Source organism: Cicer arietinum, chromosome 6 (genome assembly GCF_000331145.2).
Source record: "Cicer arietinum cultivar CDC Frontier isolate Library 1 chromosome 6, Cicar.CDCFrontier_v2.0, whole genome shotgun sequence".
NCBI classification, from domain to species: domain Eukaryota; kingdom Viridiplantae; phylum Streptophyta; class Magnoliopsida; order Fabales; family Fabaceae; genus Cicer; species Cicer arietinum.
In genome coordinates this window covers 13898489-13915993 of record NC_021165.2, presented here as the reverse complement: position 1 = coordinate 13915993, position 17505 = coordinate 13898489, and the positions used below count along the sequence as shown (strand labels likewise).

Here is a 17505-nt window from a genome sequence, read left to right as displayed (position 1 = left end):
TAATTTAAAGTGACTAAGAGTCGATAATAAATTAGATGTGAAATTTTAGAAATAAAATAGGAAATATTTAAATTATAAAATAAGTAACAAAGTATAATATCTCATGGTGGTAAAGATAAGTTTATGCCGCAATGACTCTAATATGTTGTTTCATACATTATTTGCTATATGTTACTATTAGTAATTTCTCTACCATTTATTCTCTATAATAATTGCTTTTTTTTTTTCAATGGAATTTGTTAGTTCTCCCGTTAATTGGGATAATTTGTTATATAATAATTTTTTTGCAATTCTAACTTATTTTTCATTTTTATCTTAGTAGAGGAGAGATGATAAACTATATTATAATTAATTCACACAATTGTAAGATAATAAATTTAAACATAAAACAACCTAAGAACATTTATCCGATGATCTAGAGCTTAAGGACAATTGCAATTCATCTTTTACTTTTAAAGAGTTTGCAATTAATTGTAGGTCTTTTTTTAGATTTATTGTAAATTAGCATTCTCTCCATTTTGAATCCACTGTAGTTAAAAAAAAAGTATATATTTGTAAATTTCAGCCTTGATTCAAAATTGACCGGTTCACTTTTATAAAATCATGAAATCATTTTTATATTAAATTGTAAATTGAACGGCTAACTACTTAATAAATTTAGTCTTCATTAAATTTGACTCTTCTAAAGTGAAAAATTCATAAAATTTATTACTAATTAAAGTGTATTTATTATTTAAATTACTTTTATACCTTTATTTAAAATGTTTGTTTTTTCAATATTATTAATGAATATTTAATGTCTAACAGTTTTCAATAAAGATATATATTTTGTTATTTTATCTTATAAATAATACCAGAGATAATATTATAATTATACATAATTGATCATTTATATCCGCATAATCACCCACCTAATAGTATCTTTCTTTATAAAATCGTTAATGAATGGTTATATTTTTTTAGGTATACTATAATTTTAGTTTTTAAAAGTATAAGACGTTATCATTTTAGTTATTAATTCAATAAAAAATTCAAATTAATCAACAAAAAATTAAAATAGTTCTTGAAAAATATATCTTACTATTATAAAAGACTTTAAAAAATATAATTTATTATCAAAATAGGTCACGACTTATAACCTTAATAATTAAATTAATTAATATTTTAATAATTTAATGATTAATTTAAATTTTTAATTGAATTAAAAACTAAAATATTTTGTTTATCATATCAATCATTATATATATTAAATTATTAATAATGTTTAACTTTACATTAATACGTGGTATTTGTCATTTTACGCGCACTAAAATTAAACTGTTCTTATAAAAAGTGGTTTATTTTTATTTTTTTAATCGTGGCGGCAACATTTAATTTTATTTAATATCTTAACTGCCTTTTGATTTGTTCGCCATTGTGTTATTATTGCAAAAGGTACAACCGAGGCATGGAAGAAAGAACAAAGTGATGCGGAAACAATCTCTGTCTCACAAGTCAAACTCAATTATATCCTTGTTTTATTCTTTACAAAATATTTGAATATTTCAATCAGGTATGATGACTTGGTTCTATTAGACTTTATAATTTAGCACATTATTTTTGTTTTCTTCTCCTATAGAAAATAAGTAAATAAAAATAAATATACTTATTTTAAATTTTGAATGTTAATTGTTTTTTACCTAACTTTCTATATATTAAAAATCAAAAGGAATATTTAGATAAATCCGGCATAAAAGTATTTTAGTTAGATATCAAATTCAGTAGTCCTAATCAATTTGATAAAATACTAGAGTACAAAACTTAATTTATAATTTTGCACATTATGTTATGTAAGTTGTTTTCCTCTGTACTAAATTTTTAAAAGTGCTTTCTAACAATACAAAATTAGTAGTTTTTGGAGAGACTTATTCCTATGTTTTCTTTATGGTCTTTTTCTTACAAGTTGCAATAAGCTGCACAAGAAAAACATAATGAGTTGTTAGTAAACAATGACTGCCAATAATGGTTCAACTCTTTGAAACAATTAATTACTTGGAATCTTCTTGTAAACTAGTTTGAGTCTTGCTTTTTCTTCTAAATTAATCTTCATCTGAACTCAAAAATGGTTTTTGCATCACCAAAAGAAATGCATCTTAATTTCCCCTATTATTTGTTACTCTTGAACTTGATGATTCCATATGCATCCTCTTTGACATTTAACTTCACTAGTTTTGATCCTAATGAAAAAACCATAGTATATGAAGGATCAGCATATTCTGCATCATCAGCTATCCAACTTATAACAAACCAACAAGGTAAGCTCATGAATGGAAGCATTGGTAGAGCCACATATTACCAACCTATCCACTTATGGGACAAAACCACAAGAAATCTCACAGATTTCACATCTCATTTCACTTTTGTCATTGATTCACAGAAAAAACAAATTTATGGAGATGGTCTTGCATTCTTCCTTGTTCCTTCAGGTTCAAAAATGCCTAATGCAACAAAAGGAGGTTCTATGGGTCTAACACTTGATAACCAACCATTGAACTCAACTGATAATCCATTTGTTGCTGTGGAATTTGATATCTTTAAGAATTATTGGGATCCACCTCATGAACATGCTGGAATCAACATCAACTCTGTCATATCAGTTGCTAATGTGACATGGTTGGCTGATATCAAAGATGGTCAACTCAATGAGGCTTGGATTAGTTACAATGCTAGTTCATTAAATCTAAGTCTTGTTTTCACTGGTTTTGATAATGTAACATCCAATATTGTGAATCAACATCTATCTTCTATAGTTGATCTTAGACTTTATCTTCCAGAATTTGTTACTATTGGTTTCTCAGCTGCAACAGGAGATTTAACTGCTATACATAGTATTTCTTCATGGGATTTTAGCTCAACGTTGGAAGCACAAGAAACCAACACAACAAGCATAGGAGACCCAGTTCCAAGGTCTCCATCTTCCAACATAGCTCCTAAGAAGAAAAAGACCAAGACAGGACTAGCAGTGGGATTGAGTGTTGGTGGATTTGTTATAATTGGTTTTTTTATTTCAATTTGCTTGTGGAAGAAGTTTAAGAGAGGAAAAGAAGAAGAGGAAGATGATGAATTTGAAGAGTATATGGGTGAGGACTTTGAAAGGGGAGCAGGACCCAAGAAGTATACCTATGCAGAATTAGCACATGCAGCTAATAATTTCAAAGATGAGCATAAGTTAGGACAAGGAGGATTTGGAGGTGTTTATAGAGGTTTTCTTAAAGACAAAAAATCTTATGTTGCTATTAAGAGGGTGTCAGAAGATTCACAACAAGGGATAAAGGAGTTTGCATCAGAAGTAACAATCATTAGTCGGTTAAGGCATCGAAATCTAGTGCAATTAATTGGCTGGTGTCATGAAAGAAAAAAGCTCTTGCTTGTGTATGAGTACATGCAAAATGGAAGTTTAGACATTCATCTTTTCAAGAAACAAAGTTTGTTGAAATGGGGTGTTAGATATACAATAGCTAGAGGCTTGGCTTCTGCATTGCTGTATTTGCATGAAGAATGGGAACAATGTGTTGTACATAGAGATATAAAAGCAAGTAACATTATGTTGGACTCAGAGTTTAATGCAAAACTTGGTGATTTTGGATTGGCAAGGTTTGTGGACCATGCAAAAAGTGCACAGACTACAGCATTAGCAGGGACTATGGGATACATGGCTCCTGAATGTGCTACCACAGGAAGAGCTAGTAAAGAAACAGATGTGTATAGTTTTGGAATTGTTGCTTTAGAGATAGCTTGTGGAAGAAAACCAATAAACCTTAAGGCTCAAGAAAGTGAAACACATATTGTGCAGTGGGTTTGGGGACTCTATGGAAGAGGGAGAATACTTGAAGCAGTGGATCCAAGACTAGTTGGAGATTTTGATGAGGAACAAATAAAATGCATGATGATTGTTGGTCTTTGGTGTACTCACCCAGATCCTACTAATAGGCCTTCAATAAGGCAAGCAATTCAAGTTCTTAATTTTGAAGCTTCAATGCCTAATCTTCCATTAAGTATGCCTGTACCAACATATCTTGAGGGCCCTGAGGAAAGTCAAAACAATACTATGATAAGCATTAGTTCAAATACAAACTCATCTGGGTTCACAACCTCAACTTCTGAAGATGCTTCTCCCTCTATTTCTCTTTTGTACAAAAGATAAAATTCATTTTAACTTAATCCATTTTTCTTTCTTTGTTTTTAATGTACTTAAATTTAAACTTCTCTTTGTGGATCCTTGTTATTCACTTTTTTTTATGTCAGATCTTTTTCATTTGTTTATTCAAATTGACTAAAGACTCAAGTATCTAGTTAATTATTCTTCCTACCAAGATCCAACTCCTTAGAAATTAGAACCATTGATTATAAAAATATTGATAAAAGAAATTCTTATAACCTTTGTCATTTAACTATATCATAAATATAAAATATCACGTAAATATGTTTAAGGTCAATTTGTAACGGATTAAAAGAATTAACATTTAATAATTTAGATATTTTTAAAAAATCAAAAACTGCTTTATATTTATTTATTGTAAGAAAAATTACTTTTTTAAAATGATTTTTAATTTATTTGGATACAATTATAAAAGAGTGTTTTTTTTTTATTACAAAATTACCATATAGAATATGTAAATGCAATATGTGATCCAAAATTTTGAACTTTGAATTCGAAAAAAGAAGTTACATGAATTAAGAATGAAATGTAACATATCAAGTAAATAAATAAAAACTATACCAGTAAATACTACTGCATTGCAAAGTCTCATATTTAAATTTGAAATCGGTATTTTGACGGTTAAATTAGAGTCTAAGGTAGGGTAACAAATACAATGTCAGATCAATGCTATTTATTTTACTATTATAAGAATCTTACAAAAAGAAAAACATTAATATTGTACTCTTCAATTTTTCTTTTATCTATTTAACACCTCATTTTATCTCTATTTTTTTCTTTTGTGACATTGTCGATCCATTACATCACTGTTTTTTATCCCTATCTATTTCAAAATGTATACACCAATGAAATCACTTTTTGTGTAAGTATAACAATGGGGTATCGGATAAAATTTCTAAAAAATTTGAGATTTCAAGTTTTTCGAAACAATGTGGATATCATAAAACTTGGGGGTTTTTCAAAAAACTTGAAAATTCAAAGTTAAACTTTTGTATCGGAAATTGTTACCGAAAAACATGAAAAAAAAATTTTGGAAACTTTTTTTTTTGACATTCACTTTATACCTAAAAACTAGAATGGTATTGTGAACGGAAATTAAAGCTTTTAATAATTATATGATGGTAAAAATATCATTTTATGACATTTGTGGGGGTAGGAGTATAATATAAAGTGTATAGGGTAAAAAAATTTAAAAGTTTTTCACCTCTATTAGGAGGGAATAGAAAGTCCGCATTGGAGTTTTTATCACCCAGACAAAACTTACTCCAATTTTGCTACTCACACTTCGATTTTTACTATCTACACCCCTCAAACTTTTCATAAAAATGAAATGCCCAAAATGTCCTTACTTATTTATATTATTATTTAAATCATAATTTCTCTTTCTATCTTCATCTTCATCTTTTTTTTCTCACACCCTTTCTCCCTTTTCCCCCATTTTCAACAACTTTCAACATCATAAATTCAATATATGTAGGTGAAATGATTTTGCTTAGGAACCTACGTGAGTTTGCGTATGTGAACTGAATTCACGTATGATTACGTTATCAAAATTCACGCAATTTACGTGAACTCAATTCATGGTGTATATGAAATGTATTCACGTAGGTGTACGTGAATTGTATTCATGTAGTGTCTGTGATTTCTAAAATTGAATAACGTACGTGAATTCAGTTCACATACAATTAGTTATTTACAACATATGTGAATTAAGTTCACGTAAAATTCTCAAATTTTGAAGAAAAAACAAAAAACGAACTCGTAAATCAGTAAACATACCTTGTTGGATGACTTTAACAATATAAAGATGAGCCTTATGGAGTGAAAGTTATGAGTGAGTTTTGAATTAATATCAGTTGTGAATGAGTTGTGATGTGTGAGTTATGAAGTTAATAAAGAGACAAATGGAGATCATAGAATGAGGCAAAAAAACAAGAGCATTTTAGGTATTTTATTTTTATGAAAAATTTGAATGGTGTAAATAACAAAAAGGAAAGTGTGGATAACAAAATTGAACTTATTTCTTAGAATAATATTTTTGTTCCATTATAACAAACACGGTAACTTTTATATATATATATATATATATATATATATATATATTACTTTAATGCAATTGTATATCAAGACAATTAATTTATACAGTTTTATCTTTAATTTATGAATGAAAATTTTATTATAGTAACTAATTAGTAAAATAGACGTTAGAAATAAAATGTAGAGTAACTAGATTTTAATCTAAAATATTGTCCTAATTTATTGACAATTAAATCTCTATAATTTATGTATTATTTTTTATTTATTTTATTAATTAATACAAAAAATGAAAGAGAAAAATACATGTGCATAGAAAGTCACATCTTCATATTGCAACCAACCGTTATCTCCAATTTTTGTATGCAATTCTTAGACTAAAAAAATTTAAAAGTAGGGTATATTAGTTTTAAAATATCATATTTTAGAAAACAAAAATTTAAAAGTGGAGTATATATATAAAAAAAATCTAAAATTATAATATTAAAATTTATGTAAAGGTGTTGTGGTTCCAAAATTACCTCGACTCCTTTTTCTCTTTCATAAAAAAAATCACTATTTTAGAATTTAAATCAAAATAACTTTTTATTTAAAGTTTTTTTTATAAATAAATTCTCTTATAAATCGTAAAAAATGCATGTCATTATTTAAAAGTGATTATTTAAATAAAATGATTTTTAAAAAATAACAACAACAAACTGCCTCTAAATCTCATCCATAGGATTTGACTTTTATTCATTCTTTACTTTTTACGTGAACAAAACTCTTTTTTTTCCAAATGTGAAGAAAACTCTTGCGTTGGGAGTTAGGTAAAAGCATGGAACTTTTATCGAACAAACACTACATTTGGCTTTTTTGTCCTCTTGAACTTTCTCTTGTCTGCTTATGTTATTGGGTTCGAAGAATGAGAGGGTAGCTCTAGTCATTTTTGTTTTTAATTTAGTTCATTCTCGTAAAAATATATAAATGTTACTACAAGTTTATATTTAAACAAACATTTTTAATTCTAATGATTTGATTTAGTAGTAAAAAAATAAATATTAAATCTGCATATTACAGATTTGATTACTGATAGTTTCATTAAAAGAATGCAAATGTGAATTTTTATTTCCTCAATGAACTTTAAAGTTTTCTCTACTTTAAACAGAACATCATCCATTCATTTTAATTTCTTTTTTATGAAAAAAAAAAACATGTGAAAAACATCAGAAATTTATATGAATAGAAACTCAAAGCTTATATATATATATAATTCAGACGTAGGATTCTTTGGGTACATAGAGTGATATAAACATATGGACCAAGACTAATTCAGAGGTAAACCCATTAATTCATTCAACCAGGCAAGGAACCTTCTCCAATCACTACAACTACTACATCCATGATCCAACCACTCCATGCAATTTTGTATGATTCCACTTCCTTCCACCTAGCATCAAATTTGCAATTATGGCAGCATCTTACTACTCTCAGAAAAGTCATGGTGTTGTTTTTCATGTAACAATAGTATCAGTCTTGCTTCTTGTAACATCTCGTGCAGCTCCATTATCATTCAACTATGAACAATTTAGTGGTGACATGACAAACGCCTTCAATTTTTCAGGAGATGTCTATCAAGAGAAACAAGTCCTCCAACTCACTAAGTATGAGAAAGACAGTCTAGGTAGAGTCATATATTCCAAACTGTTTCATCTTTGGGACATAAATACAAGTCAAGTCACAGACTTCACTACTAGTTTCTCTTTTACTATTAACACCCCTAACAAAACCCATCGTGGAGATGGCATCACTTTCTTTCTAGCATCCCCCAATTTTCCACTACCTGCTCCAAGAGATGGAAGTGGTATTGGTCTCATTAGCCGTGCTCAAAAGGATAATCCAAATTTCTCAAAAGAAAATCACTTTGTAGCTGTGGAATTTGATACTGTTGTTAATGATTGGGATCCTACATATGACCATGTGGGGATTGATGTTAATGCTATCAACACTTCTTACACTACACAATGGTTCACTAGCTTGGATGAAAGAGGGTATGATGCTGTTGTGAGTTACAATTCTAGTTCAAACAATTTAACTGTCACCTTCACTGGATATCAAGACAACAGCATAGTCAAACAGAATTTGTTTTCTGTTGTCATTCTGAAAGATTACCTACCTGATTGGGTTGAATTTGGATTCACTTCAGCAACTGGGTTGTCTTTTGAGGAACATACTCTTAGATCATGGTCCTTCAACTCAAGTTTAGATTTTGAAGCACACAAGGATGGAAGCAAAACAGGACTTGTTATAGGGCTGAGTATTGGTGGTGCTTGTGTTTTGATTTTTGTTCTGGGGCTGGCTTGCTTGGTGAAATGGAAGCTGAAGAATAGAGACATGAAGGATGGTTTACATTTTGATCATGAAATGGATAATGATTTTGAAAGAAGCTCTCTACCTAAGAAGTTTACCTTTGAAGAACTTGCTGGAGCAACTAACAACTTTGCAAAGGACCACAAAATTGGAGAAGGAGGTTTTGGGGGAGTCTACAAGGGATTTTTAAGAGACATGAAAACTCGTGTTGCTATTAAGAAGGTTTCTAAGGGATCTAATCAAGGGGTGAAGGAGTATGCATCTGAAGTCAAAGTCATTAGTCAATTGAGGCATAAGAATTTGGTTCAACTCTTTGGTTGGTGTCACAAGCAGAATGATCTGCTACTGGTTTATGAGTTTGTGGAAAATGGAAGTTTAGATTCTTACCTGTTCAAAGGAAAAGGTTTGCTTACATGGACAGTGAGATATAACATTGTTAGAGGACTAGCTTCAGCATTATTATACCTACATGAAGAATGTGAGCAATGTGTGCTTCATAGAGACATAAAATCCAGCAATGTTATGTTAGACTCAAATTTTAATACAAAGCTTGGAGATTTTGGGTTGGCTAGACTAATGAACCATGAGATAGGATCAAAAACAACTGTTTTAGCTGGAACATATGGATATCTATCTCCTGAAGCTGCTACTAGAGGTAAAGCTAGTAGAGAATCTGATGTATATAGTTTTGGTGTTGTTGCTTTGGAAATAGCATGTGGTAGAAAAGCAATTGAACCAAATCTTAGTGAAGAAAACATCTACTTGGTGGATTGGGTTTGGGAACTCTATGGTAAAGGTGAACTCCTTAAAGCTTCTGATTCAAGATTATATGGAGAATACAATGAGAAGGAAGTAGAGAGGTTAATGATTGTTGGACTTTGGTGTACTCATATAGATTACCTTCAAAGGCCTGTGATTAGACAAGCTATTCAAGTGCTTAGTTTTGATGCTCCACTTCCCATTCTCCCATCAAAGATGGATACATCTACCTATAATACATCTTTCTATTCTGTGTCTTCTAAGATACCTGCTTTTGAAAATAGCCAAACTGGAACATCAACTTCTTCAAATAATAGCACTTTCACTGGGTCCTCACAATCAAGCACAACCTTTGAAGTCATTTCTCCATCAGCAGCACTTTTAAATACACATTAGTTTGATTTCATGTTTTTATCTGTTATTTTTTTTTCTTTTCTTTTCTTTTGTAAGCATTCTTTTCTTATGGCATTGAGATTGTGTACCTATATTACAATTTGTATTTGGCTCTTTCATATTAGTTGTCTAATGCATTTTCTTCCTACAACTTCAAGTTTAAAACTCACCTAGTCAATATATGTTATTATGTGTAATGAAAGATGCTTGAAGTGAAATTATACATTAGTGCCACAAGTAAGTTTTAAGTATCTAATATGTATGGAAAAGAGGAAGAAAAGAGAGGAAGAAAAGAGACAACTCCTCTAATGTTTCATACCATATAATGAATCAAACTTAAGTTAATAGAATTATAATAAGTATATATATAACAGAATAGAAATGTCTAAAATATTCTTACTAACTAATATATAGTAACATTATCTAATATCTCCCCTCAAACTAATGATGCATTAACATGGATCATCGAAAGTTTGTCAACTAAAAAACAAAAACGTTTAATGGAATGCATCTTTGTGACCAAATCAACAATCTGTAAGGAAGAAGAGACAAACGGTAGAGTAATGGTTACAAGCTGAAGATGATTACGAGTAAGATGACAACCGATCTTAATGTGTTTGGTCGTGTTATACTTTTTATGTATGTTGATGATATGAGTATTACAAGTGATGATGTTAGTGGAACCAATTAGTTGAAATTGCAGTTAGCCAAGCAGTTTGAGATGAAGGACTTGGGAGCTTTTCGCTATTTCTTGGGAATTGAAGTTGCCTACTCTACTAGAGGCTACCGTCTTTCTCAATCCAAGTACATTGTCAACACTCTTGACCAAACTCGTCATTCTGATACTAGAGCAACATATACTCCTCTTGAGTTGAATGTGAAATATGCTCACTCGGATGGTGTTTTTAGGAGTATCAGTACAAGATGTCTGATGGAGGATGCCATCATAAGCAAGTAATTCAAAGAATTCATGAGAGGTATATTCACCCCTAAATCACAATGAAAGCACTTTATAACAACATTATGTTGAGTTTTGACCATAGCACGAAACATATGATAAATGCCAAAAAACTCAGACCGATTTTTCATAAGATAAACCCAACAATAACGAGTGTAATCATCAATAAGTGAAACATAATATCTAGATCCATCTTTGATGAGAACGGATGATGGACCCCAAATATCAGAGTGAACTAAATCAAAAGGCGCATATGAAACAGAAACATTTTTATTAAACGGTAAAGTTGAAAATTTAGCAAATTTACAACCACAAGAATAAGAAATATCTCTGGTTTGTAATTTTCCTAAAGCTCCAGTAGAAGTCAAATATTTTAATCTAGAAGTAGAAACATGTCTAAGGCGAGAATGCCATAAATAAAAACGAGAAGACGAAGAATTCACACGAAAATTAGATAATAAGTTCGTGGTGGTTGTTGAGGCTGCAATAGTTGGGACTCGTAGGTCATCCAAAACATAAAGTCCCCCTGTTTATGGCATGTCCCAATCAGCTTCACGGAATGTGGATCATGCGGACAACAAGAAGTGAAAGACAATATAACTGAATAACTGAAATCGCATAGTTGACTAACAGAAGCAAGACTCAAAGTAAGATTAGGAGTATAATAAACATCAGAAAGAGACAAGTTAAGTGTGGAGACATAACCAATGTCTGCTAATGGCATAAGAGTGCCATCAGCAGTCATAACCGACACAGATGAGGCAGGACTCACAAACACAAAAGATTTATCATCATATGTCATATGATGACATGCTTTAGAATCAAAAATCCATATGGAAGGAGATATATCTGACATATTAGAGGAGTTCAAACCTTTAGTAGAGGAGGCATGAATGGCATGTGATTGAGTGACAATAAGTTTTTGGAGTTTTTCTGCAATATCATATATTTTAGAAGCAGTCTCAGATGAAACAACATTGGATGATGGCCACCTAAAATTCTTCTTATGGCCCCAATTTTGGACAATGACCTTTTTCTTTGCAAAAAACACATTCATCATTACCAAGTCCAACTCTCCCTTGAGATTTTCCTTTTTGAATAGGAGCAGCAAAAACAGATGGAGGAGTTGAGAGAATTCTCTTATCTGACACAACAGAGTGGGTCTTAAGTCTGATTTATTCTGCTAACAATTCACTAACTATTGATTCAACATTAGAAAGAGGGGAACGATAGAAAATACTCCCACGAAAGCCCTCACAATCATCACGAAGAGCCATCAGAAACCAAATCAGATGTTGCTCCTCTCTTTGATCAATGTACGCGTTGACAGCTTTCAACTCAGTTGATTCCATGAGAGCCAATAGATCTCACAAATTATTCATTGTCGAATAGAATTCCTAAATAGTCATATTGTTCTGCTTAAGGGTCATAATATCACTTTCTAATTGATATTGTTTTGTAAAGTTAGACTAAACATACAAATATTTCAAGTGATCCCAAATCTCTTTAGCAGTATCATATTTTGCTAGTTATAGGTATATAGACAGCTCAACAGAATTATCAATCCAAACAATAATTTTTGAATTATTAAAATTCCATGTTTTCAAATCTTTTGCATATTTAGCTTCATCTTTTTTATCTGTAGGCTTCACATAAGTTTCATCAACCTAACTCTACATATCTTTTCCAATCAAAAAAAATTTCATCACATAATTCCAATAAGAGTAATTTTGTCCATTGAGGTGGACACTAATAGTTTGAACAGTGTCATCCTTAGCACCAGCCATAACAAGTAATCATAGGAAAATAAAAAACAACACAATTCTTGAAACAACATAAATTAGGGATAACCTGTCAATCTGAAACCAAATACTATCGTGATGGAAACAGAATAGCAGAACCACACCAAAAATAGAAGAGTAAAATCGTGCTGGAAATAGAGAGGTAGAGTCGGGTCATAAACGGAGGGAGCAAAACGATATCAGTCACACAAAATTTTTTTCGAGGCGATGCCCCGAGTCCCACTAAGTTGTTAACCACTTTACAGCAGATCCCAAAATTAACCAAAACTTTGATATTATGTTATCAATGAGATACATGGAAAAGAGAAAGAAAAGAGACAATTCCTCTAGAATTTCATAATATAAAATAAATTAAACTTAAGTTAATAGTTACAATAAATATATATACAAGAAAATAGAAATATATAAAATTTCGTTACTACTAATATATAATAACATTATCTAACATATTGCAACATTAAATTTAAAAGCTAAGGCCTCTTGGCAAAAATCTTTTGTCTATTCGTGCCAATTTTTTTCTAAGAAATGTTATTTATATTTTTGTTTTTTTATAAGAAATAAAAAAAAATCAGGAAACAGAGGAAATAAATAATGAATCCTTTAGCGCGGGAACCTGTCAACTGATAAAAAAAATGGTAGTCAATGTGGTTACATTTTTTATGTTTGCATTTTTTTGTGACCAGATGTTTGCATCTTGTAATGAAGTAATCAGACACCTATATATAATAAATCTTTCTTTTCAAACACGCCATCCTTAGACGTTTTAAAAAATCCTATTAGTTTTTTTACTTTAAATTTCGACTCTTGGAAGTCAACACGTTGTCTCCAAAAAACAATTTCTTAAGAGTTCATCTTTGTGTGCCCCCTTCTAGAATGCATTCATTTGAAATGTCTAGGGTCGTTTTGGTCATAACAATTTTCTTTTGGTATCTTTCTTGCAAACACTCAATAGGACTTTCCTTATCTAACAAGAAAGAAAAACAACTCAATAGGGACACAAATATATCATCACTTTTTCTTTTTCTTTTTTTAATAAATATCATCCCTTCTATATGAATCTATGGGTGGTGTATAGTATGGACAAAGACAAGATTTGTCTATCATGGTGAAGTGCATTCTAGAACTAGATATAATCAAGTGGATAGTCGAGATTGAAGAATGACAACTTATTTGTGACTTGTTGCAACTTTGTCTAAATAAAATAGTGGACCTCACTTTTAATAATATTACAATGCATTATTTTTAAAACGAAAAAGTACATCAGCTTTTGGATTATTATAATGTTTATATTTTTTTTACTATATTGTTTTTGGTACAGTAGACTTTGGTGTTTATATTAATATGCGATATCAGCCTTAAATTACATATATCACAAATGTGCATTTTGTTGTGACTTTTTAAAAAAAAAGTGAAATTTTATAGAGATGTGTATATAAGACAAAAATAGATGTTGAGTAAATAATAAAATGTATAATATAAGAAACTACTAATTAAAAATAATTCTCTCACTTCATTTGATTAATATAAAATTAATGAAAAAATATAATTAAATGTCTAAGTTAATATTTGATTTATCTTTGAAGTGTTATTTCCGACCTTAAATATATGTAAAATTTGATTAAAGAAATTATATGTCTTGAATTAGTATTTCATTTGTCTTATAAGAATTTATTAGGTGTTATTTAACTTTTTAACTGTTAAGTCAATCTTTCGTTGATCTTTTATGTACTTGTTCAGTTTTATTTAACATTTTAATTATTATATTAGTCTTTTGTTTGTCTTCCAAGTATTTGTTAGGTCTTTCATTAGTTTTTCAAGTACTTGTTGGGTTTTATTTAACTTTTTAACTATTAAGTTGGTATTTCATTTGTCTTCCAAGTATTTCTTATATTTTATTTAATCTTTTAAGTGTTAAGTCGATCTTTCATTCATATTTCAAATATTTGTTAAGTATTTTGTTGGTCTTCTAAATATTTGTTAAGTCTTATTTAACTTTTAAACGGTTAAGTTTGTTTTTGTTGATATTCCAAATACTTGTTAGGTCTTATTTAAATTTTTATGTTGTTAAGTAAGTCTTTTGTTGGTTTTCCAAATACTTTTAGAACTTATTTAAGTCTTTAATAGTTAAGTCGATCTTTTATTGATCTTAGTACTTATTAGGTCTTATTTAGCTTTTAAACGATTAAGTTGATTTTTGTCTAGGCTTCCAATTACTTGTAAGGTTTTATTTAACATTTTAACCATTAATGTTGTTCTTCCACGTATTTGTTAGGAATTATTTTAACCCTTTAACTATTAAGTTGATCTTTCGTAGATATGTCAATTACATGTTATATTTTATTTAACATTTTAACTGTTAAGTCAATGGTATTTTATTGGTCTTCACCTATAATAAATATAAATAAGAGTAAATAATAATTTTGATTCCTCTTATATAGAATGATTCTAAGTCAATGGTATTTTATTGGTCTTCACCTATAATAAATATAAGTAAGACTGAATAATAATTTTGATTCCTCTTATATAGAATGATTCTGATTTTAGTCTTTGTAAAAATATTTTCTTAAATTCTACCCTTATTATTTTAAACTCTTCAATTTTTAGTCTTTTTAATAATTTGACCGTACAAAAACGTTTAATTGACAAATATAATTAGCATTTTTTATTGATATGTTTTCTTTATCTATTTGAATAAGACTCTTTTAGTAAAAAATTAAATAAAAATATTAATACATATGAAATAAATTAAAATTGTATACAAAAATAAATAAAATAATTTGAAACTATTGTTCATTATCTTTAACAAAACAAAAACAAAAAAATCAAACCAACAAAAATTTCTCACATCATCTTCAACCAATAATGTTTTTTAATTCTTCCTCCCCAACATCTCCCTCGCATTTATTATTTTCTTTACTTCTATCAATTGAAAAACAAGCATAACCATACCTCTGTAGTTGGCAAATGGAAGAATGATATACTTTTTGAAGATATATATAACAATAATTAATAGAAAATAGTATGTAGAAATTCCTCAATATTGTAGGGATGAGATTCGGTCATAATTTTTTAAAATGGTTGTTATAAACCAATAATTAAAGTGACGGTGGTCTTCATTTTCACAATTTAAATTAATAAAATAATATTTCATAAAGAGAAAAAGAAAAATGACAATAGTGGTGCAAATAGTTGATGAGGTCGTAGTGATATATTGGGTAAGAATAAATTTATGAAATTATTTTTAGAGCGTTTTTTTTTTATTTTGGTGTAGTTTAACAATATGACCAATTTGTGCAAAATAAAAAATAAAAAATATGACGAGCAGGAGGTGTAGAAGTGGTAAGGTGTAGAATAAGAGGTATATAGTAATAGAAAACTATCAAATATATTTAATAGTTAATAAAAAATGAAATATGTTGGAGTAACTTTGCAACCAGCCGGAGGTAAAAATACACTTCACCATGATGGACAAATCTTGGCCTCCTCCATATTAAATAGGACCGTTTATGATTGGTTTTAAAAAAAATCAAACTATATCTATTTTAAAATTAATATATGGATTTAGATTTATAAATAAATTTATTATTTGGTTTAAAATTAATTATAAAACCAATTATAAATTTGGTTATGGTTAAATAACCGATTTATAATTAAGCAATCGATTTTGAAAATTTTAATTTTAAAATCGATTTTTTTTCAAAATCGATTAAAATTTAATTATTTAAAAAAAATTATTCATAGTTTAAAAATTGGTTATTTAAAAAAATCAATTTTTTCGATAAATTTTTTTAAAAAAATTCGATTTGAATTGTTTTTGAATTTTTTTTAAAAAAAATTTAAATTCTTTTTCATGAAATAAAATCTCAAAATTAACAAAATATTGATAGTGGATAAAAACCAAATTCAAATATAAAACACAATTAGTTATCCAATCGGTTTATAAATAAACCGGATTATAACCATATGATTTTAACCAAATATTTAAAATGGATGTGGATCCAATTTTGGATTTAGCCTCGTAACCGAATTTTTTGCACAACCCTAATACTAAATGCCACATGAGTCGTGTAGTAGTTATATTAAAATTGACATGAGAAAAATATTGTGAGGGATCTTGATGCTTGAAATATAGGTGAAGAATTTGAAATTTGATATAAATGCTTGAAATATTGTCCTCTTCCAAATTATTTTTTGTGAGAAAATAGAATATAGACGTCTAATGAGTATCTTACATTCTGCCAAATTATTATAAAAACATTTTAAAATGAGTTGTATGATAGTGTATAATTATGATTTTTTATTATATTAAATTATAGGAAAAAAATTATTTTATATTATCAATTTATCACTATATGTCGATTAAACTAGTGTAAAACTAATTTAAATAACTATTTTGTGTACAAAACATAATTTACAATTACTAAAAGTGATAAATAAAAAAGAGAGAATTTAAAGTTTTTTGGTAAAAGAAAATTTATCTCACACATGAGGTCGTGATGCTAGTAGTGTGAGTTGAACTCACATCTTATGAGACATGTTTGCAGTAGACCATTTGTTTTAGGCCCAATTTAAATCATGTGGGCCTCAAAGCCCAAACTAAACTTGTGACGGATTGTTAGCTTTTGTACCCCCCATTTAAACTTATACCCCAAATTTAATGTTTTTTGAGTGAAATACCCAAAATAACCTTAAAAAAATCAGTAAAAGTCAAAATAAGAAAAAATGAAAACAGTATACCCCCACACTTGAAAAATCCGGAAAAGTGAGTTTTTCAAAAAAAAAAAAAAAAAAAAAAAGTTTTTACCGGAAATTTTAAGAGGATTGAAATTTCCGGTAGTTCAAAATGCATACCGGAAATTTCAAAAATGAAATTTCCGGGAAGGCAAATCGGAAATTTGAAAAATCCAGTAGTTCAAAATCAATACCGGAAATTTGAAATTTCCGAATGCATTCCCGGAAATTTGAAATTTCCGGTATGCATTTTGAACTACCGGATTTTTCAAATTTCCGGT

General features: G+C 29.0%; 2 protein-coding genes across 2 annotated transcripts; both read left to right on the top strand.

Annotated features, from left to right (window-relative positions):
- Window positions 1-1897: 1897 nt before the first annotated feature.
- On the top strand, window positions 1898-4302 carry LOC101491058 (L-type lectin-domain containing receptor kinase IX.1-like). Its single transcript, XM_027335241.2, has one exon. It carries the CDS (start codon window positions 2102-2104, stop codon window positions 4181-4183), a length of 2082 nt encoding a protein of 693 aa, XP_027191042.2. The 5' UTR covers window positions 1898-2101; the 3' UTR covers window positions 4184-4302.
- A 3147-nt stretch (window positions 4303-7449) lies between these two features.
- Window positions 7450-9852, top strand: LOC140920941 (L-type lectin-domain containing receptor kinase IX.1-like). Its single transcript, XM_073370342.1, has one exon. The coding sequence runs from the start codon at window positions 7682-7684 to the stop codon at window positions 9734-9736; it is 2055 nt and encodes a 684-aa protein (XP_073226443.1). The 5' UTR covers window positions 7450-7681; the 3' UTR covers window positions 9737-9852.
- Window positions 9853-17505: the final 7653 nt, after the last annotated feature.

What these genes read in the sequence shown, in the direction of transcription:
- LOC101491058 (XM_027335241.2), top strand. Translation starts at nt 2,102, where the DNA reads ATGGTTTTTGCATCACCAAAAGAAATGCATCTTAATTTCCCCTATTAT.
- LOC140920941 (XM_073370342.1), top strand. Translation starts at nt 7,682, where the DNA reads ATGGCAGCATCTTACTACTCTCAGAAAAGTCATGGTGTTGTTTTTCAT.